The following is a 24,931-nucleotide window of genomic DNA, read 5'->3' as shown; positions in this document are numbered from 1 at the left end:
TTTTTTCTAAACCCGTGAGTAGTTGTTTGGGGATGTTATCTATTCCCATGCCCTAATTCATTTTTTATTCATGTATTTTTTATCTCACAATCAAGTCTGTGTCGATCTGGGTTTCCTCATTGCCATAATGTTCGCTTTTCATGTGTAAACCTGCTGCCCTAAAGTATTAACCAATGCTACCTTTATGTATTCTTCCCTCCTGAATCTTTTCTGAGTTGATTATAATTGTGCCGTCAGATCTCTGAAATCGTGCTTAGTTTGTCCTGTCTTACTTCTTGGCAGTGCTTTCACAGTTTCACAGTGCTCATTTCTCTCCCTTTACATGTATGCATACTGTCCATATTCTTGCACTTCTTCTTCCACCACATTTTGTTTTTTTTTTAACTTCCTGCCTTAGTTTGTTATTATCCTTCAGCTCTGTAGTCATAACTAATTCTGTGTTTACATTTTCAGTTGCTTCCCTGGTCTGTCATTCTAATCATCTCTGAAGTGATTCATGGCTACCTTAACCTGTTCCTATTTACTGTCCCTATTATTTCATTTGCAGTTTTCAGTGACACTTTTTTTGTGTGCACTGAACTTCTTGTTCTCAGAAATTTTTCAACTGCCTTTTGCTTGTCCCTATTTCCTTTTAATCCTTGGTAAGCTTCTACGTGTTATATTCTCAACTGCTTCCTTTCTTATTCTCCTATACATGAATCTAAATTTAAAATTTCACCGATTGGCAGCAAGGATTGTCACAAACATTGGCTGCTAATGTGATGTACATTTTAATTCTTGATTAGAGTTACTTATTGGGAGCAAATTCTTATCTCAAGTCAAAGAGTTTGAGGCTGGAGTTTACTTGGTGGTGTGATGTTTTCTCTCTTTAATTGAGTTTCAAATTTATCTTTTTAAACACTTTTTGTGTCTGTGTCTGTTCAAGTTAGGCTTTTGATGGACTCTTTGAAAAAAAGCACTGCTACAATTCCAACCTCAACTTAGCACAGCACTAAAATACTGCTGATATCGCAGCTCTAAATCTGCTGCCCATGGCACTATGCTAAACCTTTTTCTGGCTACAAATCTTTATTTGCTCCTCCCTTTATTTCTTCCAATATAACTAATCTTCTCCCACATTTCCGAAATATTTGCCTCTTAATAGTCTTCATGCCTCTAAACTATGAATGCTGACGCAATTACAACAATGCCCAAGTTACATACACATTTCTGAAGCACCATATCAAAGTTTTGCTAAAATTTTTTTGATATCTTAAATCAAGTTCGCTTCATATATTTCATTTTTGTTGAGGATAATTGACTTAACATTCCCCCCCCCCCACTATTTAATCCCCTTCTAAAACACTTCCCAAAGAGGTGATCTGGTGTGCTTGATCTAGTTTATGCCCTTTAATTTTATGCATCCATGCCTGTAAACTTCAGCAATGTGCTCAGCAGTGATTTTAATCTTTTGGCTAGCTGTATAACCAAAATTATGTCATCTGCAAATGTAACTGATTTGTTGAGTTCCTTATCTACTTTCATTCCTAAAGCAATCCCTTTACATCCCCCTCCCACCAGTTTTTCCAATATATATGAAAAAGCACGGGATAGAGGCAACCCTGTTTCCACCCCTGTTGTTACAGCCTACACTGATTCTCCATCTGCTATCCTCACTTGTGTAGTCTAAGGCATGTGCAGATTTGGGATGATCTCCTATCAATTCACACCATCTGCAATTTGCTCATCATTTGCCCCCAATCAACTATTTTAAATCTTTCTGGAAATCCTTAAAGTAGCAAATACATTTTAGTTGTAATAGCCTTATATATGTTCAAACAATATGTTTTCAAAAGTTTCAGGATTTGCTCTATGCTCGCAAAACTTACAGCATTATAAGCAGCAGCAGTATACTAAGCAGCATTTAAAAACTTTAATTTTCAAGTGCTTACTTGTATGTTAATAAAGTGTTGCCAGTACCATCCATGCTCATTTCTATCAACAATATAACATAGTTGTATGTAGGTCATGGTAGTTCAGGGGTAAAGTGTTGTTGGACCCCTGACTGAAAGGTCTGGGTTTGATTCCCGGGCATCTCTCTCTGGGCACCCTCAATACCCAGCTGTCATAATTTGGGTACCAGATCTTCTTGGGAAACCATAGCATGCGCAGGAGAAGGAACTGGCCTCCTACCCTGATGTGTGAATGTTACATGCCATAGGGATTAGTACTTGGTGACCTCTACCATCGCCTACCAACCGACCTTGGGGTTACTGTATTTGTTTTTTTACTAGCAATGTGAATTTATTTAGTAAAAATTAATATTTTCTTAATACTATGATTCCTTCTTTTTTTTTAGACAAATTTTCCCTCTCCATCAATGGTCAAAAAAGAACATTTATTGAAGTAGCTTAATTGCCTTTGCAAGATATATTTTAAGGTAATGACATTACCTGGTCACACACTTAACATTATTAATATAATACTTTGTAGCTGCTGGTAAGGGGAATCTCACTATTGGGTGCATCCATGCAGGTATGAGTTTTTCCAAATGGAACCCATTAGATACAGTAATAATTCACCTTTGACTGTCATTTTATACATTTGTAGTGGCCCGTGAATTTTCAATATCTAACTTCCAATCCCTCCTATTGATGGTTGTCCTGGTAATGAGTCAAATAGTGATAGGGTAAAGGATGAGTAGAAGTGTTAAGGAATTGGAAAAAAAATGATTGAAATAAACAAGTAATTAATTCTTTCATATTCATGATCTACCTTTCATAATGTTAGGGCATTGTAATATACAGTGTGTTACAATGCCTGGGTATTTTCTGTTAGGCAGGGATGTGGTGGTGCTGCTCAAGACAGTGAGCTGTAGGAAGTGGGCAATGGTTTGCTAATTAGTGAAGAAGCGGGCATATGTAGAGGTCAGAGGAAAAGTACAGTCCTGAAGATCTCCGTATGAGCTGTCCACAAGGGGAACTAGGTTGGGAGTGTATAGTGACTGCCATTGGGGAGGGGTAGTAGCAGTGAATGTTTACCAGAAAATAGTTTCTTGCTACATTCCCAATTATTTCAAACTTTTGAAGTAGGTCAAGTCTGGGTCCCTTCTTAATAATGGAGGAGAAATTTGAATTTTTGTGTGGAAATAAATTGTTTGCTAAACTCCTTGGTAGGGGAATGGACTGAATGTATTCAACCCAAAGGTTGGTATTAGTTGGTGAGGGTAGGGTCCTCTTCCAAGTAAGCCTTATGGCATGGAAAATTCACACATTCAGGGGTGCCAGATTCAGTTCCTTGCAAAGTTCTTCTAGCCATAAAACTTAACTGCTTGAACGTTTCATGGATTTTCTAAAGGCATCACCTGGAATTTTGAACCCTGAACCTTTATGCAGGTGTCCGAACCCATTAGGCTACTGCATCCAAAAGATCCTAGCAAGGTGCATAAAGTAGAACGAGCACTGAAGAAAAAAATTTGGAAAGAAAAATGACTAATTTTGTGTTTGCTTGCGTATTCTCATTGTAAAATAAAAATGTTCCTTGATACAATCCCATTTAACTACTAATATGTACAGGTGAAACTGGTGTACTTCTCTAAACTCCCTATAGTGGTCTAATCTTTATTCTCTTTGGTGGCCATTTTGTTGAGAGGTTCCACTCAATGGAAGGGCTCATCTCAATCATTGTTTATGGTTTCCTGAAAATGAGCAAATTCAATTAATATTACAGGAGTTAAAAAGTATTGAAACATTTTTTTATATTTTTCTTTAAAATTTAATGATAATACTGTTTTGTCTTTCATTGATTGCTTAGTGATTTTAAAACTCTCAAAGAAGTCCTGGGTAAAAGCATTAGTGACAATGTGTTGTTTCAGTCAACTTATTGGAATATATGAATATGTAAGTGTACCATTTTATTTTTGATTACCATAATTAAGATATTTTTAAATTTAGTTCTCCAAGCAGGTGATTTGACTAGTCTTCTTGAGCAGTTTGAGGCATCTGAAGCAGTGAATGGAGCAGCCACGGCAAGCCCTGGACCAGTTAGCAAAACCCCTGTTCCCACTGTGCCTATAACTTTTGCATCAACTCCTGTTACTACCTCCCCATTGAAAGGGAACAAGGGAGCATATGGAGGATCTCTGCCTTCCACCCCTCTAATGACCAATCAGAAAATACGGGATTCACTGCCAATAGAAATTATTGAAAAAATTAAGGTAAAACCTTATATATAATTTCTGCCTCTGCTTTTGTAGTTATGTATGTCTTTTGAATTAGTTTTGCATGATGTAGGCACATGGTTGGCTGTCTTGGTGGCACAATATACTCATATTGCCCTTAAACCTTTGTCAACATTCCTGCGAGCTATATAGATACATTTTCACAGAAGTGCAGTGTTGCTATCAGCCACTTTTTTAAAGACTATAAATATAAATAACAGTGTATAAATTAATTTTTTCTCAATTTTTTTTCTTAAGGCTATATATTGATATAACTTTTTGTTGTGTTGATCCAAATTTAAACTTTTTATGCTTATTCAAATACTGGTGGAGAAATTTGTTAAAAGTTTTACTTACACTTTATGTGGTCCTTTAACTTCCTTTATTTCTGTGATAATCGTTCAAATGCTGTGCAGTGGGCATGAGAAGGAAGCTTTGGCTTGTGGACATTTTCATGGTTTCACTGAGTAGCTTTAGAAATTATCCAGTGTTTCAACAGAGTAGGCTTATTTCTTTATTTTTCTTGTGTTGGAAACATGAAGATTTCTTGAGAAATTTTACTACCTTATATGGAGAGATAGGGACCTGGAAATGGGTTTGATATATAGTGGGGGACATTGTTTACTGAGGGAATATGAAGTGCTGCAGCTTAGGTCGGATTTCACTGGCGACAGAATCACAGAGCACCCTTGAAACATTCGACCCCTTCCTATGGAAAGATAAGATGAAATTTCAAAAAAAATAATTGATTTTCTAATTATTATCATCGTACTTCTTGCATGTGTGGTTTTTTTCAAATTGAAATGATAGATTTTGTATTTTACCATTTACCATATTATACTTACATTATAGTATACTGAGTACGTATGTCAGGGACTTAAGAAAGGAGACTAGGTCATTGCTAGCTTGCAGGGGTTAGTCCAATGTTGTGTATCAGTGGTTCATTTCAGTTGGTAGTTGTCGCATATCTCATTTACTATTGAGTTTCTGTGTTGATATAAGACGATTGAATTGACTTTTATTTTGGTTGGCATCCATCTAAATGTAATTGGTCGTAAAGTTGCTGTGCACGACAGTTCATCCAAATGTGTTTCTGAACTAACCAAACCAAAGGCAGAATTAAATATTTTCATATTGTCCTAATAATTATGAGGTAAAGCAGGAATCTTTTGTCCTCAGCAGCACCTTGAAATAGAGGAAATGCTCCTCCATTGGGAAAATCCACTTTCCCATTTTAACATTTGTCTTTTCTGTGTTGAAGTTCAAACCACCACAGCATTGGCATTTGCCAATATTAGAACCCAGGTTTTGATGGGACACTACTTGGACGCAATATTGCTTCTTTGTAGTCATAGAAGATCAGATTCCTTCCATCTCCTGCATTGTTAATTTCATAATCTATTCTCATCTAATTTGAATTGATGGTACACTTAAGATGGCAGAATATATTGGACCACTAAATGGAAAAATTTTCTGACTGAATTTTTCCTCTGCATGACTAGTGGTTTCCAGTGGAATTCGTCCAAGTACCACTGTAATATGCGACTGAGGAATTTCATCTATCACTGTGTGTGTACTACTTGAGTTAAACTAGATAATTTATCAAATTATTATCTGACTTTGTTCAAACAGAAATTTACCAAATAAGTACTCCCAAAAAAAGAGAAAATGTTTAGCTTTTGCAATGATTGAAATTTGTAAACAATGGTGTTAATAATAATAGCACCACATTTAGTTTTACAATGCATCATTTTAAATCATTTCTTAAAAAAGGTTTCCAAAGATAAACCACAATAGAGTCTAGGAAACTTCATTAATATTTGGAGGTCATGCAAGGTCATTTGATTAAAATTGATATTGTAATGGAATTTTTTTTCTAAATAATTAGGGTAGTTCTGTCCTTGACGAGAATATACATGAAATTGAGTTAACAAGGCAAAAGAATAATGAAACCATTTAGGAAAATGTATTGCTATTTTTCTATATTAGAATTTTTAAGTACATATTTGAAAAGTTTATATTATCCAAATATAATCTTTGTATTGAATGCTGTGCTTTCATGTTTGTGCATTTGAACCTACTGAATTATGAACAATAGCTTAATGTATCAGTATTCTCAAATGGTAAGTTCATCTGATAATTGCAATGCTGTTCATTGAATGCACACTTTGTGTACATTAATTTAATAATTAACAATAGAATAGGTTTAGACAAAACATTTTTAATGCTCTGAGCTTAGGGACCTTTCAGTAACATATATTCTAGGCGATTATGGCTTTATTTCATGGGCTTATTAGGTAATAATCTTCCATGTATCTTTCAGTGAATTACTTTGCTTTTTATTCATCTTTCCCTTATTGAATTGTTCATTCCATCCACTTTTCCGAAAAGTTGACATAGAAAAATCCTTCAAAAATGGCTTCATTTTGTTGCGGCATTTTTGCACTTGCCCTAGCCTCATACATGAAGCTGCTAATGTACAGCATTACTTTAATCTTTACTTTATTATTTGATTGGGTGAGTCTGTATTTATCATTATAATTTATATTTATCATCACATATGGGCATTTACCATTTTATTGGTGCTAAGGTATACATGCATAACATTCATCATGAATCTTAGTTACAAAAATCCAACTAAAATAGATTCTCAGAGAATGTCTGAAACTCTACGAGTTGAAGAGAGATGACTACCAGTACATAATAATACTTGTAGTGCAATACGTTTGTGCATGCATTCATATGTCCCTAAACAATCTAATTGAATTTTTCATTTTCAATTTCTTTAGTATTTACAGTGGCTTGGGCTCTTTACATTATTTAGAAAATTGGCTTGATCATTTGTGGCTAAAACTCCCAAGCCACAGAACTCTCACTGAAATTTTGACTGTTAATATTTTCAGTTGCATTCTAACTCTAGAATTGCAAAATTATGTTTCACTGGCTGAGCTACTATTTTAAATATTTGAATTTATTTCTTATTATTTTGTGGTCCAGTGTTTAAGGTAGGTTTGTGTTATGAATACCCCTATATTCTTGGCCTTAATTAACTGGAAACAACCCAATATTCTACTCTTCAATAAACTTCTTTAATGCTGTATACATTCTATCTGCTGTCATTCCATTCAAAATGCCTATTCTTTTCCTGCCCCTACTCTTTTTGCCTAACATCCTCTCTTCTATGCCATTCTCCATTACCAATCAAAATGTTCTGCATTTATCTTTCCTGCCTCCTGTGGATTTCTCCCAACAATGCTCTCTAATCCCCCTTCTTCCCATTCATCCATTTCACCTTTCCCATCCTTCTCTATACCCTTATTGCAAAAACTTTTAGTATATGCCTATTATCCTGCTTTAACTACCAAGTTGACAAGTGATAAAAACCATGTTCCCTACCAAAGTTTTGACAGTTTTCGTAACCTCCTTACTTTATGTCCCTTTCATCTATTCCATCATTCTTGTGAATTCTTTTGCTTAATGCCATTGTCCTTATATTCCTACTACTGTGACCATTTTGGTCCCAGACACTTCAAAGATATTTCTAAATTAATATGATGCTTATAAGGTAATGTGCATGATGCATTATTGATCTTATATTCTTAGCGAAATGTTGGGAGTAAATGTGTCTGACCAAAATTATTATTGATTTTAGGCATGTGGGCGTAAGAAGTCTATAGCTGTCATTCCAGCCTTGCCCTCGAAACGCTATGGACAGAGAGGTACCAGAATGCAAGATGCTGGAGCAACACTGAGTCGTAACAAACTCCTTAAAATTGTGAGTCAAGCTTTGGTTTGCAGTACTTTTTTCATCACTGTCCATATGAAATGGTATACTGAAGGAAAAAATCAAAGTACAAAACAAACCACGGGGATGTGAATGTGGCATCCAAGCCAACCAATTGTTATTGTGCAAGAAAAACTGACAAAATGGCAACACAGATTGATCTAGTGGAAGTAGGAGTCAGAATTCCATGAACATGAAACTTAAATTCGTGTTTGTAATTTGCATACTACAAATTCCCAAAGGCATATTTTTACTATTCAAATTAGAAGTAGTTAGTGCATCATTTTAGTGTCTAGTGTTCACTAGGACACATTAACCACTAAATAACACACAATTTTGAGAGGTTGTGAAGATTATAGATTATAAAGCTCCTAATCATATTGTCCCTTATTTTCATATTTCATAATCTCACAGCTCTTGGTATTGAATGTGGGTTTTGAAGAGTTCTTCCAATGAGTTAAACTTTGCCACCATTCCGTCACACTCCATCTCAAAGATTGGATTTGATATCCTGTGCTCCATCCCAATGGGTCTATGACCATAGATAGTTTCTTTGTTGTACCTTCGTCCTGTATGCTAACAACAGTATGTGTAAGCTTATGCCCTCACTTGCCAATGTTTTCATTGCCTCTGTAATGCCTGCACAGGCAATGCTCAGATGTTGTGGAGTTCATTCATGGTTACTGTTTGCAAGGCTCTTTGCTATCACACTCTAAAGTTCTGCATTAGCCTTGGTTTTGCCAAGCTGCTGTGTATGGCTTGTGTTATTTCACTGTTCCATACAGGTTTTTGCATTATACCTCTGAATCCCTAATGGACACCCAAGCTCCTTTGATTTTAGCCTCAAGCTGCACACTTTTTCTGTTGATTTATGTAAAATAACAAAGTTATGTGATTAGGTTGGCTATCTTAGACATGTAAAGGGAATGGGGTCTGGATGAGTAGGAGATTGCTGGGCTCCAGGTATACTATGAGATTATAGATAGTGAGATAAGAAAAGAATTACATAAAATGAATGAATAAAGTCCCTCAGGACAAATTCTCTCAGAATTGCTGTAGATTTGGGTCAATACTATGAAAAAGAGTAAAGTAGAGCCTTAAATTAATTTGAGATGAGGCCAATGTAGTACTGATAATCACTTATTTAGTTACGCAATAGTGCAAATAGCTAACATGGCTAATCAACTTAGATTTGGAAAATGGATGAAAACGAATGTCATTGCAGTACCGAGGGCTGAAAGGGTACAGAATGATGGTGGGTTTGGAGAAAGCTTTTGACAGAGTAGAGAGGGCAAAGTTGAAGTTAGTGCACATTTAGGGCATAGGAGTGCACTGTTGCTGAATCAAAAACCTGTGTACAACTCGGACATCCCAGACAAGGATAGCGAAGAGAACTGGAACGGGCAGTGGTTAGCTGAGGTAATAATGGAGAGAGAGAGGGTTCTCCATTATTGCTTCTATTTTTCAACTTATTGAATATGGTGGAAAAACTATGGGTGGCAGTAGATGGTCTTGGGCTGGGAATAAAAGTGGGTGACAGGACAATAAGGTCAGATAAAATATTCAGTATAATCAAGCAAAAGTTAGTCGAACAGCCAAGGTATTTCTGGGAATGTTTGAGTGCTTCGCCAGAGCAAAATGAGAAAAACCTGATGAAGATTAACTGAAAAAGAAAGTTGAAGTAATTAGCTTCTCCAGAAGTAAGAAAACTTAGGCAAGCATTCTGATAGAAGGAAATAATTAGAGCGGATGGAGAAATTAAACAATTGAGATGTATTTTGGAGGAAAAAGAGTAATTGCAGGAGACATTTGGAGGAGAGTAGTTTTGGCAAAAGAGGTTTTTGCAGGAATGGAATTGATGACAGGTATGATTAGTAGGAGCAAAGAAATTATTTTTCAAGACTTTAATGTAGATTGTATTTAAATATGGATCCTGGTATTTGAGATATAAAGATCTGCTTGGATTCAAGGCTTCTAATGTGTGAATAATGTTGAAGAACGGAGAAAATACGGTGGAAGACTAGTGACAGAGTTTCAGATTAATTGGAGGAAGAGAGTAAGTAGCTATTTTTCCAACTCAAAGAAGGCCGAAAATTTGAGTTGAGGGAATATTGAGAGGTAATGGGATGTTTAGTGCAATAATAGAGAGGAGAGTGTTGATAAGCTATTAAGAGGTGAAGATAACATACTTGTTAGATGACATGAGACAGATAGAAAGCATGAAGATTTAAAGAGGAAGTAATTTACGGCAAACAAGAAAGAAAAAGTCCACGTGATTCATAATAATTGTTGGGACTATTCAAAATCTACATTAAATACAATAGGTGGACTACATGTGAATTAATTATGGTATGGTTACTGAACTGTGGTTTTATTTTTAGGGCCTTGATGGCTTAATTGGAATGTGAACATTTGGCCAATATGGCTGACTGGAGACTTCTGTAATGAATGTCTCAACAGTATCTTGGCAAACAACATGTAGATGCTGACTCAGTCAGAGCTTTATTTTTGAGGCACTTAACTTTCTCATTTTTCATAAACTGTCTATTAATTGGATTAGTTCAAACACTCCTTTCATCATGCAGTGAGCATTTGATGTGAATCATTTTTCCCTCCCATCTCTCTCATTAATTTTCTTCTTCACCTGTGCCTCACCTCACTCTTTATTTATTGTGACTGAAGTTCACTTTGCACGCCCCAAATTGTGATCATATATTTATGAGAGAATCATGACATGCTAATAGAGATGGAACCAGTTGTATGAGCCACATGGCTCCAGCAGTGGTTTTGGAAAGGTATAAACTGGGGAACAGTAAGTTTTGATAGAATAATGTACAAGTTTTTAGGCTTTTGTTTGGTAAACTTTATATTGCATTTGAACAATCTTTCTGCCTTTTTTCTGCCTAGGTTTCTGGAGGTCAGCTGGGAGGAGGTGAATCTGTTCAGCTTGATCATGACTACTGCTCATCTGAAATGGCTCGTCCACCATCATTCTATCATTCTGATGCCTCGGATTATGCCAATGAGGGACAGGCATGCCGATCACGGCGCAACCGTAAGGAGAATGCCAGTCTCCCAGTGCCTGCGCTTGGTCCTAATGCACGTAGTATAGTCACTAAACCTGCCATGCCTACCCCTCCAAGCCGAAATACGGATTCCTCTCGAACTGTTATGCAAATTGGTGCAGTTGATAGGGCAGTGACTGATGTAGTAAAAAGTATCTCGGATAGATCTAGAAAATTGAATGTAGGTTGTTGTTATGAGAAGAATTCAAAAAAAGACAGTGGCCTTGAATCGGGTGAAGTGAGTGATGCTGGGGAAGAGGCAGGTTCCTGCCCCAATGTCAGCGTAGTGCACCCGGCCAAGCGCTCTTTAGGTCTTCCTGAAGAAGCAGATGGTGCACGCGGGACGGTGCCTACTGCAGGCTCTCAGGAACGTGAAGTGCAGAAACCGAAGCGTAAACTGAATCTGCAAGAGTACCGTAGTCGTAGGGTGGAGTTAGAAAAGCAGAGAGTATATCCATGTGAAGTGCAGCTGTCTGAGATTCCCATGCCACAGGAGGATCATGGTGGTGATGCAAGTGGTGTCGGTGGTGAGAAAGTAGATGTAGATAATTCTGCCTCTGTGAAAACAGTGGCAAAGGAAACTGATGTTCCTGAGGATAAAGTTAGCGAAGAAACTAGTGGCGAGAAGCCGAAGATGCATAGTGTGGAAGTGCAAACAAAGTGCAATGAGGAAGAAGAGAAAGTTACCCAAGAGAAGTCTTCATTAGAGGATCAGAGAAGGTAAATTAAAAGAAATTGCTCTGGGTGTATTTTTAATTTCCCATCATCATTTGATCATTCCGATTTTGATTGACGTTGGCTGCATTTGTTCAAAAAATGCTCTCCTATTGTGCCATGGATACCCTTAAAATGTATCTATAATGAATAACGTTTTAAGTAAGCTGTGCACTTAGGCCAGTGTTTTGCCTTAATTTTTCTGAAGGGCAAGGAAACTAGTTTCTCCTATAACCGTAGTTTGACTGAAAATATGGATGATTGGGTGGAATCGTGGCATGAAAGGGCTCAATCCATGTTGACACTGTGTCATTGATAAGTATTGAACCCCTCATATAAGTACATGAAAAATTGCACTGCCCTAGGGGAAAGGCTTTGAGTAGATATTTATGGGAATTTTGGTCCTACGCTTGCAGCTTTGGTTCAATTATGTTTGATGTGCAGGTTTGAATGGATTCTGGTATAGTGATTGTGGTAGTGAAAATTTCTGACATGTAAGTCTGACAGATGTTTCATGTATGTTTCTGTTAATAGGGTGTATATGGATGGGAAAGGTAGTAGGAGCCTAAGATCTTGAAATTGGAGTGGTAGATATGATGTGAATAGCCTTCTTTTGCCATTTAAATATGACTTGGGAGAAAGGAGATGAGCCCCAGAGAATGATACCATGGGTAATATTGGAGTAGATAAGGCTACAGTAAAGCATTAGTAGCAAACTAGTTAATGTGACTGAATGGTATAATAACTTTAATGCCAAATATTCTGTTGGAATGGTTACTTAAGTTGTTGTCCATATCTTTTAGGAGTGTCCATTAATGTTCTTGTCATTATGGAAAAGGTTAAAAAAGTTAAATTGACCCTATGCATATGTGGAAAGTTTTAATCTTTCAACTGCTGCTTACTGCCATTTTTATGACAATTCTGTCGCCTTATTTTGTTTTTGGTTTCCCCGGGTTTAAGAACTGTTAAAATATTGGGAAGCTGCCAGAAGAAAACTAAATCCTGTGGATTATAAATTATGTTCGGTTTTTAAATATGCTCGACCCAACAGCAATTAGCTGTGTTTAATAGGTTTGAAGTTTGTCATAATTTTATGAAAAAATGTTAAATTTCAATTATTACTATTCAAATTTTATTAGTCATGGCTCTTTTCAGTAACTGTGAGAACTCACATTTAAAAGTCACTTTTTACTTAATGTATTTTGCTTTTAATGCAATGCTGTGTATTAATTATAATTATTGTTATTTTAAATGATTTCCACTGGTGAGCTTACTGAATGATGTATGTTTTGATTTATCTTCTTCTATTTAACTTGATTTTTTTCATTAATATTTTGAAAATTTGTTTAAATAAGTCAATATTACTATATAGCTATTAAAATAACAGCCTTGAAGGAGATGTGTTTCAGACATAAGAATCTGCGAGCCACCAGCATACATAATTTAAGCTTTTCCATCTATACCTTTTGCAGTATTGTGGTCTTTTTCACTCTATTTCTTTCTGTAAGGCTGTAATGCTTATTTTCCAAATTAAGAAGTTGTGGTTAATTATCTTAAGTTAGAATTTCTTGAAAATTAATTGGAAAATGTTCCAAATGCTAAAGGAAATCAATAATGAGAAGTTTATACTAAACATGAATGCAATGAAATTGCCCTTATCTCAAAAATGCTAATGTCACATGTTTAGAAGTCTTGATTGAATTTAGTTTTTCCCATTTTTATTAAAAAGTGGTTGAAATACTCTCTGCATGATTTGACACAGGGCTGCTAGATCCCGTGACCGAAGAAGGCGTAATTACCGATCTCATCATCATAATAGACATGGCTCTGCCTCATCCAATTCATCTGTACTTTCACATTCGTCTTATGGCTCTGCATCATCTTGCTCATCTCGTTCCTCATCAATATCTTCCTTGAATCAGGGGAGGAACAGGCATCATCGCCACCATCGTGGCCATCATAGCTGCCATTGTAGATCAAGCCATTCCCATAAAGGCCGGCGTCATAATTCTCGAACTAGGAGGTATGTATTAAATTATAAAATTTGGGAACTGTCTAATTTGTTTTATATGTGCGGAGAACTTTTGTGGAGATGTACATGGGCTACATTCTCCCATTTATGTAGGGGTTAGGTGGAAGAAGTGACTATAAAGTCTGTCTCACCCCAAATAAAAGATGTTACATAAATAAATAAATTCATGTTGGGGTAGTTGGCTTTGATAGTGAAATTTGTCTGCTCAGTAGTTGTATTTAGATCTCTGAGATTTCCCTGTGAGTTCACTGCAAAACATATTTTCTTTTGAATGCTTCATTTCTGTAAATGTTTGTCAAGAAATGCTCAATGCGATTTTCCTTTGCTTGTCATTTTTACGATGGATGTGACTGAAATGGTTTATTCCTATGCACTCAGTTCTTGTTGATATGTACCATTTTAGTGAAGTTAACCTTTGAATAGTTGCGTAGTGGGGACATTGTACATTTTTTGTTGTTTTGTTTTAGTTGACTAGGTATATGTAAAGTTGAACACATGTTTATTTGTAGGTGTGTATGGGTGTGCACCTTTTTACCAATCTATGTCTATAGATCAAGGGTCTGTAAAGCTTCAGGGAGCTTCTATTATTACAGGCTTCAGAGCACCTAGATCTTCTTGTCTTAGTATTTTTTTCATGTTAGTTGCTGTCATTTTTATAGCTTAGTCTTCAGAGTCTTTGTTGTTTTCTTTTTCTCCTGGTTTACTGGAATCACAATTTGTTTCAAAACTTAAGCTTCACAGAAATGGCAGTTCTAATTTTGATGCCAGATCGTTAGGTATTAGTAATGGTTGTCTCAGCTGATGGCAGTAAATTGGTGAGCTTGGGTGGAAATATGATCAAGTTGGAATTTCTGCTTTAAATATTATGAAGGAAAGAAGGTGGAAATATTTTTTTAGCTTCAATGCTTTGTTATGTTTAGTACTAAAATTTAGGTGGTTGAATACATTTTGGTTTCATTAAATGCTTGTTTCTGGGAGTGGAATGAAAAAACCCATGGTAATGGCAGAAGGTAAGAAAGTATAAGGGTGGAGGTTGTTATCATGCAGCCAAGGTGAAAGTGAATACCATACAGTGTTCACCCTACCATATTTAGACCCCTGACGTAATTTATAACTTGATATGGAGGTTTGTCTGAGGTGTTTGATAGGTTTTGTAACTGAACTAACCAGCTACGTTGTTAGAGGAGAAATTGTGCTGTGGGAAGTACTCATAGGGAGGGGTGAAATTTGGTGTACTAAATAACTTAAATGACCATTATATGACGAAGTTTTGTGCCTGAATACTAAGGGCAGTCAAATGAAGACCGAACACCCACCATAACACACAGTCCACATGAAAGGTGGCAACACTGTTGTTACGTATCGATTCTGCCATTACTGTGTAGGAGAACTGTATAGTGACAACTTACAGGCACACGCAGTCGTTGGGTGGTTGTGAGGGTCGTGAAGTTAATGATATGAGTTTGGTTTTCGTTTGACTTCCCCTCATAATGCACTTTTCTGAGGGAATACACTCTAAATAAACAATCTTGGCAAACTCTAAAAAAAAACCAGTTTATTTGTCTGGGAACCCACTTCAATCATTGTTATAAACATCCCTTATGGTTTATCTTTCAGAATATTTGTCTTTTGAACCAATTCAGCCTGTAGAGAAATTGGTAAATTTTGCAATGTTTAACAAGTGTTATCTTCAGGATTGCCACTGATAGTGATGAAATATGAGGTTCATTTGAAAAGTTTTCGGAGTGGAATAGAAATAAAGGACTAGCTCAGTGAAACTTTATTTATTTTTCAATGTAGTGTCCCTGTACACTAATGTAACTGGTCCAATTATGTTCCTATGTCTTGATCCCATCTCGACAATGAGATTCATTCAGGCCTGCAAAATACCCGTCTAATTCGGCTGTTCTTTGTTTGAAGAGGTCCACCTAGGAAAATTTTGAGTTAGGGGTGAGATGGAAATCTGATGGAACCATTTCAGAGGAATAAGCTTGGTGTAGTTACAATTCGTGTCTTAGTTCAAGTATTTTTGCCTTGGCATGGACATTTGTGTGTGGGCGTGCATTGTTTTGATGAAAGATGGCTTTCTTCCTTGCCAAATGTGGCCTTTTTTTGTGTGTCTTTTGCTGTAGTTGGTCCTGGAGGTTAGTGTAGTATTGTCCAGTGATTGGCCAGTGGGTAGATAATCTATTGGCAGAATCCCCTTCGCATTCAGAAAATTGAAGCCATCACCTTTCTGGCTGACCATATTGCTTTTGTTTTCTTTGGTGGTCGTGAATCAACATGTCTCTTCTGCTTTTGTCTCTGGGGTATAGTGGTGGACCCATGTTTCATCTGTGGTCACAAACCAGTGAAGACTTTTGGTTCCTCTTAAAATGGGTGAAACATTGTTTGGAAATTTCCATTCTGATGCGTTTGTGATCCTGGGTCAAGAGTTGGAGCACCCAAGTGGCAGATAATTTTCTCATATCCAATTCCACTTTTCAAATGTGATATGCCTGATCAGATGGCATCCCTACAGCTTCAGTAATTTTTTGCACTTTAGGTCAGCGATTTTCCATGACCATTTTATTCACTTAGTGAATAATTTCTGGGGTAGAGGCACATTTTAGCCAATCACTACGTGGATCTTCATCTAAGCTGTTCCAGCCAAACTTCAACTCGTTTGTCCACTTTGCAACAGTGGCATATGAAGGAGCAGTGTCACCCAGTGTGTTCTGAAAGTCAGCATGGATTTCTTTTGCTTTCATACCTTATTTACATAGTATTTAATCACTGCTCGAATCTCCTTTTTTTTTTCATTTTCACCAATCTTTACACTGAAAAAACAGCAGAGAGACGTCCGCACCACAGATCTCTTTCCAGAGCGCTGATGTGTTGCCTGTTCACTCAATAAGGATTACCTATTACTACGTGGGAAACTTGTTGTGCTAGTGATGATTCTGAGAACCTTTCAAATTACCCTTGTAATGATAATAGTTTATTTGCCAGCAATCAATTTTTCAGGTAAAAGTCACACCATACATACTTGCAAGCATACAGAAAATTAGCAAAGACATAAAGCATATAAGTGTATAAATAGATTGTAATCCAGTTTCGTAATTCCATTAATTCATGAAAACTACTGGCTACTGTATACAAGCAATAATTTAGTTGGAAAGCTTTTACCTTTGCTACATAAAAAAGAGTGCTCATGGAACTTTGACCACCAAAGGCAGTTTATTATACAAATACAAACTCAACCTTAGGACCCAGAGCAGTTTTCTTAGTATGGACGTATAATCCTTCTGTTTCATACCATAATTATCTATCCTGGAATTAATTGAATATTCCTTAAGGTTAGATTTTGCTCATATCAAACACTGAAGTATATATACACATGGTATGGATGAAATGTTAAATATTTTAAATAAGGGGTGATAGAGAGCACAATAGTTTTCATAAGCAATCAAATGAATGGCCACCTTTTGTATTACAAATGTGTACAGCTTGGGATGATGGTCGTATTGTGGTAATGGTCATTTAGAGCAAAGTAATTATTACTGAAATACACAAATTTCATTGTGTAAAAATCATTCAACTTGATCAGGATTCAAACCCAGATGCCTTAATCAAACCCAGATGCTTAATATACAACTGAGTGGAAGGGGGCAATAAAACAAGCAGTAGCGAGTCCTTTGCTCCTGAAGAGGTTCACTGTTTCAGAGACACACTAGGTCACATAATACTTCTGACGTAGCCACCATCGGTAGAAAGCTATCTATATTAATGATTGAAAATGGCTGCTTTAATAGTTCTACGCTGTTGTAAAAAGTATTGGGGTTTCCGATAAACTAACGAAGAAGTTGTTTTCATAAGCTTCAGCTTCTTTCAGTAATGAGTTTTGTAAATGGAATCTTGATTTAAATTAATCTGTTGGTTATGACTTAAATGGAGTTCACTGTGGTAATTTCAAATGAAACCAATTAGTCATAGTTACACACTGACCATTCCCCCAGAAGCAATCCATTGATTGACTACATTTTTTGTTATTTACTAATTAACTGTTCTATCTTCTTCCATTAGCTGTAGTGCCAAGGGTGGAAGCCATCACATGAGAAGATCATCGTCGATGCAGCGTGGCCATTCTCAGGTGAAGTCCCCTTCATCCCTCACTTCTTGTGGCTCTTCTCCATCATCATCCATGCGCTCAGTGACACCCTCGTCCCCCTCTCCTTCTCCCCCCCACAATGATGAACAGCGTTCTAGAAGAAGAAGCAGGAGGCGCAGTCACAAAGATGGAGAAGCAAGGCGCAGGAGTTGTCGATCTCAGTCATCCCGTTCTCCCTCTTGGAGTTCTGATTGCTCATCGTGCTACTCCCGGTAAATATACTATGGGTTAATTTTGTTTGCTCTGCCTACACTTCTTTTAATGTTAATTGTTATTTGAAGCAGTCATAAGTAGGGTCTCGTTGCTATTATTAGTCCTTCTGTTGTTTGCTTATGGATTGTCAGGAATTGTTATGGTGCTGATGTGGAGATTTACTGATTGGCAATATTCACATTCTAAATCTTGTGAAATTTTCTTTTGAAAATAAAGATTTTAAGGAAAGACTTAGTATAAAAATTCAAGTTGACCTTTTAATGCAGTGTGTGTCAATGTATGCTTAGGTTTTTAGTAGTAATAGGGTGGTTTGGTTCTTGGTTCCAGAAATATTGTTTATACTTGTAAGATTGATTTCATACACTTCAAAGTCATACAAGATCATAATATCTACCACAGAGTACCAAAGATTCCATAAAACATTTTTGAATCCCAGCATGTTAATGTGTTGCCATTTATACAGTTATTTGATTCAGTATGTCTCAGAACTTAATCTGATATGGATATGTGCTGTCCATAGTTGTTTGTGGTAAGTGAGAACCTGTAAGATAAGTTTTATTTGATGGTTACTTATTTGAATGCGAGGGATAATAATAATAATGCATCTCTTAATGGCATAATTGCATTTTTAGCTTATGGTGCATAAAAGAAGTTAAGAATATAGCAACGGATGAAGGCATATTCTAATTAATGATTACTATTGAAGTAGGTCTCGAAATTGATGTATGAAATTTGGTGGAATTAACAAGTTATAGAACTCATTGGTGTCAGGTTTATCCAAGTAGAAAAATATGAAAGGTTTTTTCCCCAACATTTTTCTGCACATGTAACATTTCAATATAATTTTTTATGCAGATTAAACATTTCTGAATCTTTTTTTATGTATTAACCTTACTTCTCATGACAACAGTGCTTTAAATGCAGAAAATAATCATCATAAACCAGTTTTATGAAAGATATCATAAAGACTTAATTTTGCTGTAGTGAGTGTATGTATGTATAAATTTCAGGCAATCATAATTTAGTTTTGAAACTTAAAATAGTCATAAGGATTGAAGCATAACATCTTGATATTGTGAAACTTATCATAAACTATACTTATGTTCAGTTATATCAAACTTTAAATTAGGTGATAATAGTTTTAAAGGTGATGAAGACTTTGTCGCTTTTGCTTATTATTTCAACTGTCAACAGCTAGACCCCTATCCATTATTAAGGACTATTCAAGTGCTTTAATTTCTGATATCACTTCAACATCAGGCAGTAATGTAGTATAATGGGATAGCCGTCAAACTCTCAGCATGTGGTAAATTGAGAATTGATGCTTACTTAGTTGTGTATTAACTTTCTAATTTTTCAATTATCAAGATAAGTAATAATGATTAACTCTGCTCCATCATGATTTACTGTATTGTTTATCATTATTTATTTTAGATATTTTAGTATTAAAAATATTCTGGTAAAAAATTCTATGTTTGGATTTGTTCATCATTGTTCAAAATTGTGTACTGGTACCATTTTTGCCATCTCAGTACAGTAATGGGGAAGGATTAGCTTAAATTATTATTCCTTTTTACTCTCATCGCATGCTTCTTCCTTTTTGTGCATTTAGTGAAGTGGGAGGCTAGCTTTTTCTGACTTTTGATTGTTGCCATTCATGGCATAATGGGAGTATGTGCTTGGTCTGTAGGTCACGTTCACCAATACATGGGGCACAGCACAGAGCTAAGTCAAATAATAGTAGTTGTGGCCTTGCGGCACTTCCTCCTTCATCCGATTGGCAGCCAGGCATTGAGAGGGAGAAGATTCGTCAGGTTTGTCATGTAATGCTGTTTTTATTCTGCCCAATTATTAATCTTAGAAAAGTCCCTGCATTTCCTGAAATTTGCATATTTCATGAGCAAAAATAGTAAGTTTCATTTCAATTGCAAGCAATATTGACTGTGTGTAGTTTTTAAACAACTGTGCAACCTTGATAAATTGATTGTACGTTGGAAGTGTGCTCATTAACTGTTTGTTTTGCTCAAATTTAATATTGTTCTCCCTTGTCCATATTCCTTAATGGAGTTCTGTGTGATTTGTTCAAGTGGTGTGGAATGCTAAATATGTTGGATGCAGTTAGTCTTTTAGAATTCTACAATCTCCTAATTTTTTTATGTTAACATATTTCAGGTTGAAGAACGTAGGGTGATATATGTTGGACGGCTTGCTGAAGGAACTACAAAAGCTGATTTAAGACATCGGTTTGAGGTGTTCGGTGAAATAATTGACATCAGTGTTCACTTCCGAGAGCATGGGTAAGTTAACTGATTTTCAGTCACAGAAACAGAAATTTTAAGTTAAAAAATAATTGTTAATATTGCATATTTCCGGTATTTCATTGGATAATTTGTAACTTAGTGAGTTAAATAGCCAATTTATAGGTATAATTTACAACTATACTTTCCAAGGTGTCTGGATTAATTAGTTATCTGTCCATAAGCTGCTTGTGCTTCAAGTGATGTTAGCTAATAATGTTTGAATGACTGGAATCAACTTTTCTACTAGCTTTGCAAACATTTATGAATTATAGATGAGAGGAAATTTTTCATGGTTACATATTAGTTTTTCTGGGCAGCACTACAGGAAAATGAGATTGCTTGGATATTATGTATGAAGAATAGTCCATAGATTTTAGAATTTTGCATAGAGAATTAACATATCTTTTTGGGTGTCATAGAAAAGCTAGTTTCACATTGTTTTAATTCATTAGTTGTATTATCTGTTCCTTCAGTGAACATTTGTATTAAAATTAATTCAAAATTAAAAGGGATTGGTACCAATTTGATATCACAATTATATTATTTCTTAGGTTTCGAAGACTTATTCACCAAGTTTCACTTATGGTTCATCAGAGTAACTAAAATTTTTGTTTTGGCCAATTTCATCATTGTTGATATAGAAAATATTAAAACAACCAAATCCTTATCTTGGTTCCATTCCTGCTGAATTCAACTTATTTGTCTTAATTTAATGCTACATTAGTAATTAAAAGTCAAACCTCTATCAGTAATATCATTTATACAGACTTCAGATTGCTTCGCAGGCTAAATAGTGAATGCACAGCACATTCTATCTTCGGTTCTTCTGGCTTGGGTACATGTTTTTTTTATCTTTCATCATTAGACACATGATAAAAGTAAGGCCTTTACCCTTGGAAAAATCATTTCAGTATTCTTCCCATCCACTCTTCATGTACAGAAGAGGACATGAGGGGATCATAATAAAAATATCATAGACAGGGTCTCCAAAGACATTGGTAAGCTGGGCTAGCAGTAACACAGGGCTGTAACTGGAGGGGAAAGGATGGGGCTTTTGCTCAAAGAACCACAGTTTGGGAGGCTGTCAAAGTGGCTAAATAATTGCTCGTCTACTGAATGTACTTTCTCAACTAACCAACACTTGTGTTAATTCCTGCAACATAGCAATGTGTATGATTTGTATTTTTTGGGGGGTGTGGCTTAAGGGGAAGGTGGTGGAATTCTCACTTTTCCCAGTTGTCACTGACCTTAGTTGGCAGCCCTGCTTGGAAGTATTTCAGTCAGTCTGAAAAGGGTTGTGTGCTTGTCATAATTAACAGTTTTTCATAGTTTATTCCACTTCCATGAATGTGTCCTCTGCCTCCCCTGTATCAAGAGATTAAAGAGTCTCCCTTCACTATCACTCTGGCATGCCATTGTTGACAGCACAGTGACCTTGACCTCTTGTCTATCCAACCTGCTAATGAGGGAATAATATAATGGCTGTGCCTGGGTGGCCAGTAGTACAACTGGCATACATTTGGCTCTAAGCTCTTTTTCAATCTCCTTGATGGAGACAGGCATTCACTTGTGCTGGCAATTGCATGGTGCACTACAAGCATTTAAAATAATTCGTAATAAGTCTGTCAAATAAGGACCTGCTCCTGCTTCCGTTCCTATCATTTCCATTGGTTTTAGTCTATAGCCTTTGACAATTCAAAAAGAAGTTACTTGTTTAAGGGGTTTTTCTTTACTGAGCATAGGAGAGGATACACAGGATAACTCTCTGACACATGCATGAAACTTTGCTGTACATAAATGCATAATAATTAGAGAAAGTTTTCAAAATGAACAATAACTTTGCAAATCAAGGGACACCCTGATTTGAATTTCATTGATGTCATATTTCAATTTATGCATGGTATAAAGGACTCAACGTCTGCTGTTTTTGGTTGGCTTTTGCTCTAACCTTTGAATTGCATTGTTATTTGAATATATTAGATTAAAACAAAACAAGATTTTAATATAAATTAAGTGAGAGGTAATGTGGGGCAAGTAAAATTTGATTGCTATTCCAAAAAAGTGGGTCGCGGTAGTCCAGTGGGCAGAGCGTTGGACTGCTGACCGGAGGGTCCCGGGTTCGATTCCCGGGCAAGGCACTCTGGGCACCTGCAGCTCCACCCAAGCTAAAGTCATTTTTTCGGGTACCAGGTCTTCCTGGGGAACCATAACCGGTACAGGGAAAGGAACTGACCCCCCTACCCTGATGTGTGAATTTTCACACGCCGTATAGGGCTTAGTACAGGGTGATCTCTACCATCACCTACTAAACCGACCTTAGGGTTGATTTCTGTGTTTATGGTTATTCCCAAAAAGTATTTTAGTATTTCACCACAGATGGTCAGTTAGTAAGAATACAGAAATAAGTCTTTCATACATTCTAAAAGAGTGACTGAATTCCTGAGAAGATAAAATGCTTCTCTTGAGTTTCTCATGCATTTGCCTTAATAAAAGGTAGTATTCTCATACATTTTATAGAAAAACATACAAAGTTACATTAATTGGATGAAATTGGGTTGAGAACTTTAAATTCATCCCAAATTTAGTTTTTAGTTAGTATCTCTACCAATCTTTTCCCCAAAAATATGCTGCATCTATGAATAAGTTACAATTGAGGCATTGTGTGGGATTACCAGTAAATTTGATAAATTAAAAATATATGTATAACATGTAAGAAATGAAAAAATATATGAAATATTTTTTTATGGCATGCATGATTCATTCATTTCATGTTAAGTATTCTACCAATTAGTGGTAGGTTTTGAATGGTCTCTCATGACTATTATCTGCATATCATGAGAGTTTCCTTTGGTTTGTCTCTCACTTTTTTGAGCCTTCTGCTGCCTGTCATTGCGCTGTTTAAAAGATTCCCTCTTTTTTTTCTACACCCTGCTTATCCAAAATTTTATCTTCTATCACTGCCTTTCAATATTTCCTGGATCTCTACTCTGTTTTTTTTTTAGTTTTCCCAGCAGTCTCTCCTCTTTACTCATCTTAGATAAAACTTATTTTCGTCTTCCTTTCTGTCCAACTTCTTTTCTCCATTCTTTATCACTCCCGCATCTAAAGACCATCCAATCTATATTCATCCTTTGGCCTGATTGCCCAGGTTTTACATATATAAAGCACTGTGCTCCGCATCAAAGTCTTACCAATCTATCTTCACTTAGTGTACCTTAACTAATTTTCTTTTGGCAAATGCTTCTTTTGCTGATGCATTCCCATGTTATGCCTATTTTCCTCTAAAATACTGGCCAAATACATGAACTGCTTCACGTGATCTAGTTTTTTTTTTACAATACTTTTGTTTTCTTGTGGTTAGTTGTCATCCTATTTCTCTTGCATTATCCCTTTAAAACAATCAGTAATAACTCCAATCCCTTGGCTGTCTGGATGGTGAAGTGGTTATTCATAATATTGACTGATAATATTGCCATCCTAAAAGTTGCGTTTTCAATTTATTAGCTGTAAATTTTTTTGAATGGACGAGTCCTCGCAAGGACACAACCCACAGCAACATCTAAACAATAACCCCCCCTTTTTCTTGCCCTGAACACCTTCATAATATGGAGGTTTTACGGTACTGTTGCCTTTTCGAAATACAGAATTTATTCTTTTTATAGTGGGTTCCTGAACCACACTTCTTTCTGTTTAATTCTCTTGAAGAAATATTGATAGTTCTGATGGATGGCCAAGACTTACTGTTTGGAAGAAATGTACCTTGTCTTTGGTAGTTGTTTTTTTTAATTGTTGTGTTTAATTTCATTAAATTTTCTATTTCAGAGATAACTATGGCTTTGTGACCTTTGCTTACAAAGTCGATGCCTATGAAGCAGTTGAGCATGGAAATGATGACCCCTCTCTACCCAAGTATGATCTCTGCTTTGGTGGCCGAAGGGCTTTTTGCAAAGTTAGATATTCAGATTTAGGTAAGCCATAAAATAGGCTATGGTGCAATAATTGGTGCATTTTGTGTGTAGTTAATAAAGCAAGGACAAATTATTCTGATCTGTAGAGCTCTTCTTGTCTGTCTGCTTGGAGTTGGAATAGATATTGAGAGTCTTGGGAATTTAGTAACATATGAACAATTAAATTATCTCTAAAATAACAAATAAATATGAATCTAAAATTGTCAAACTCAACTGGAAAAACCCACTCACCCTCAAGTGTTATTTCAGGTGATACTAAATAATCATTTTTATTAAAAACAAATTTGCATAAAACTAGTTTTATCCTTAGGTCTTCAGGTATCTCGTAATATGTTTTGAGTTCCAATATTTCCCAATCTATATAAATATTAGGGATGGAAGTCAATACCTATTGATGCCTCAGTATCACTTGATTCATAAAGGTATTGTAATTAGCGAGTAAATATCTACTCATTGTTGTGATGCTCTTGATTAGATAACTACATGAATATTTGCTGTGAAATTGTA

General features: G+C 36.0%; 1 protein-coding gene across 1 annotated transcript in view; it reads left to right on the top strand.

Annotated features, from left to right (window-relative positions):
• The window catches only part of LOC139691282 (uncharacterized), a 34,889-nt gene that overhangs the window by 3,662 nt on the left and 6,296 nt on the right, over positions 1–24,931 (top strand). Inside the window, exons 6-13 of the mRNA XM_071589037.1 lie at positions 3,933–4,195; positions 7,851–7,973; positions 10,890–11,767; positions 13,524–13,784; positions 17,859–18,155; positions 19,847–19,970; positions 20,329–20,453; positions 24,279–24,424. Coding sequence (XP_071445138.1) covers positions 3,933–4,195; positions 7,851–7,973; positions 10,890–11,767; positions 13,524–13,784; positions 17,859–18,155; positions 19,847–19,970; positions 20,329–20,453; positions 24,279–24,424 — 2,217 coding nt within the window. The remainder of the gene's footprint in view (positions 1–3,932; positions 4,196–7,850; positions 7,974–10,889; positions 11,768–13,523; positions 13,785–17,858; positions 18,156–19,846; positions 19,971–20,328; positions 20,454–24,278; positions 24,425–24,931) is intronic.

Source organism: Hetaerina americana, unplaced genomic scaffold (genome assembly GCF_022747635.1).
Source record: "Hetaerina americana unplaced genomic scaffold, ioHetAmer1.1.p SCAF_32, whole genome shotgun sequence".
In the NCBI taxonomy this organism is placed as follows: domain Eukaryota; kingdom Metazoa; phylum Arthropoda; class Insecta; order Odonata; family Calopterygidae; genus Hetaerina; species Hetaerina americana.
The sequence above is the reverse complement of the archived record's forward strand: the minus strand, read 5'-3'. Positions and strand labels throughout refer to the sequence as shown.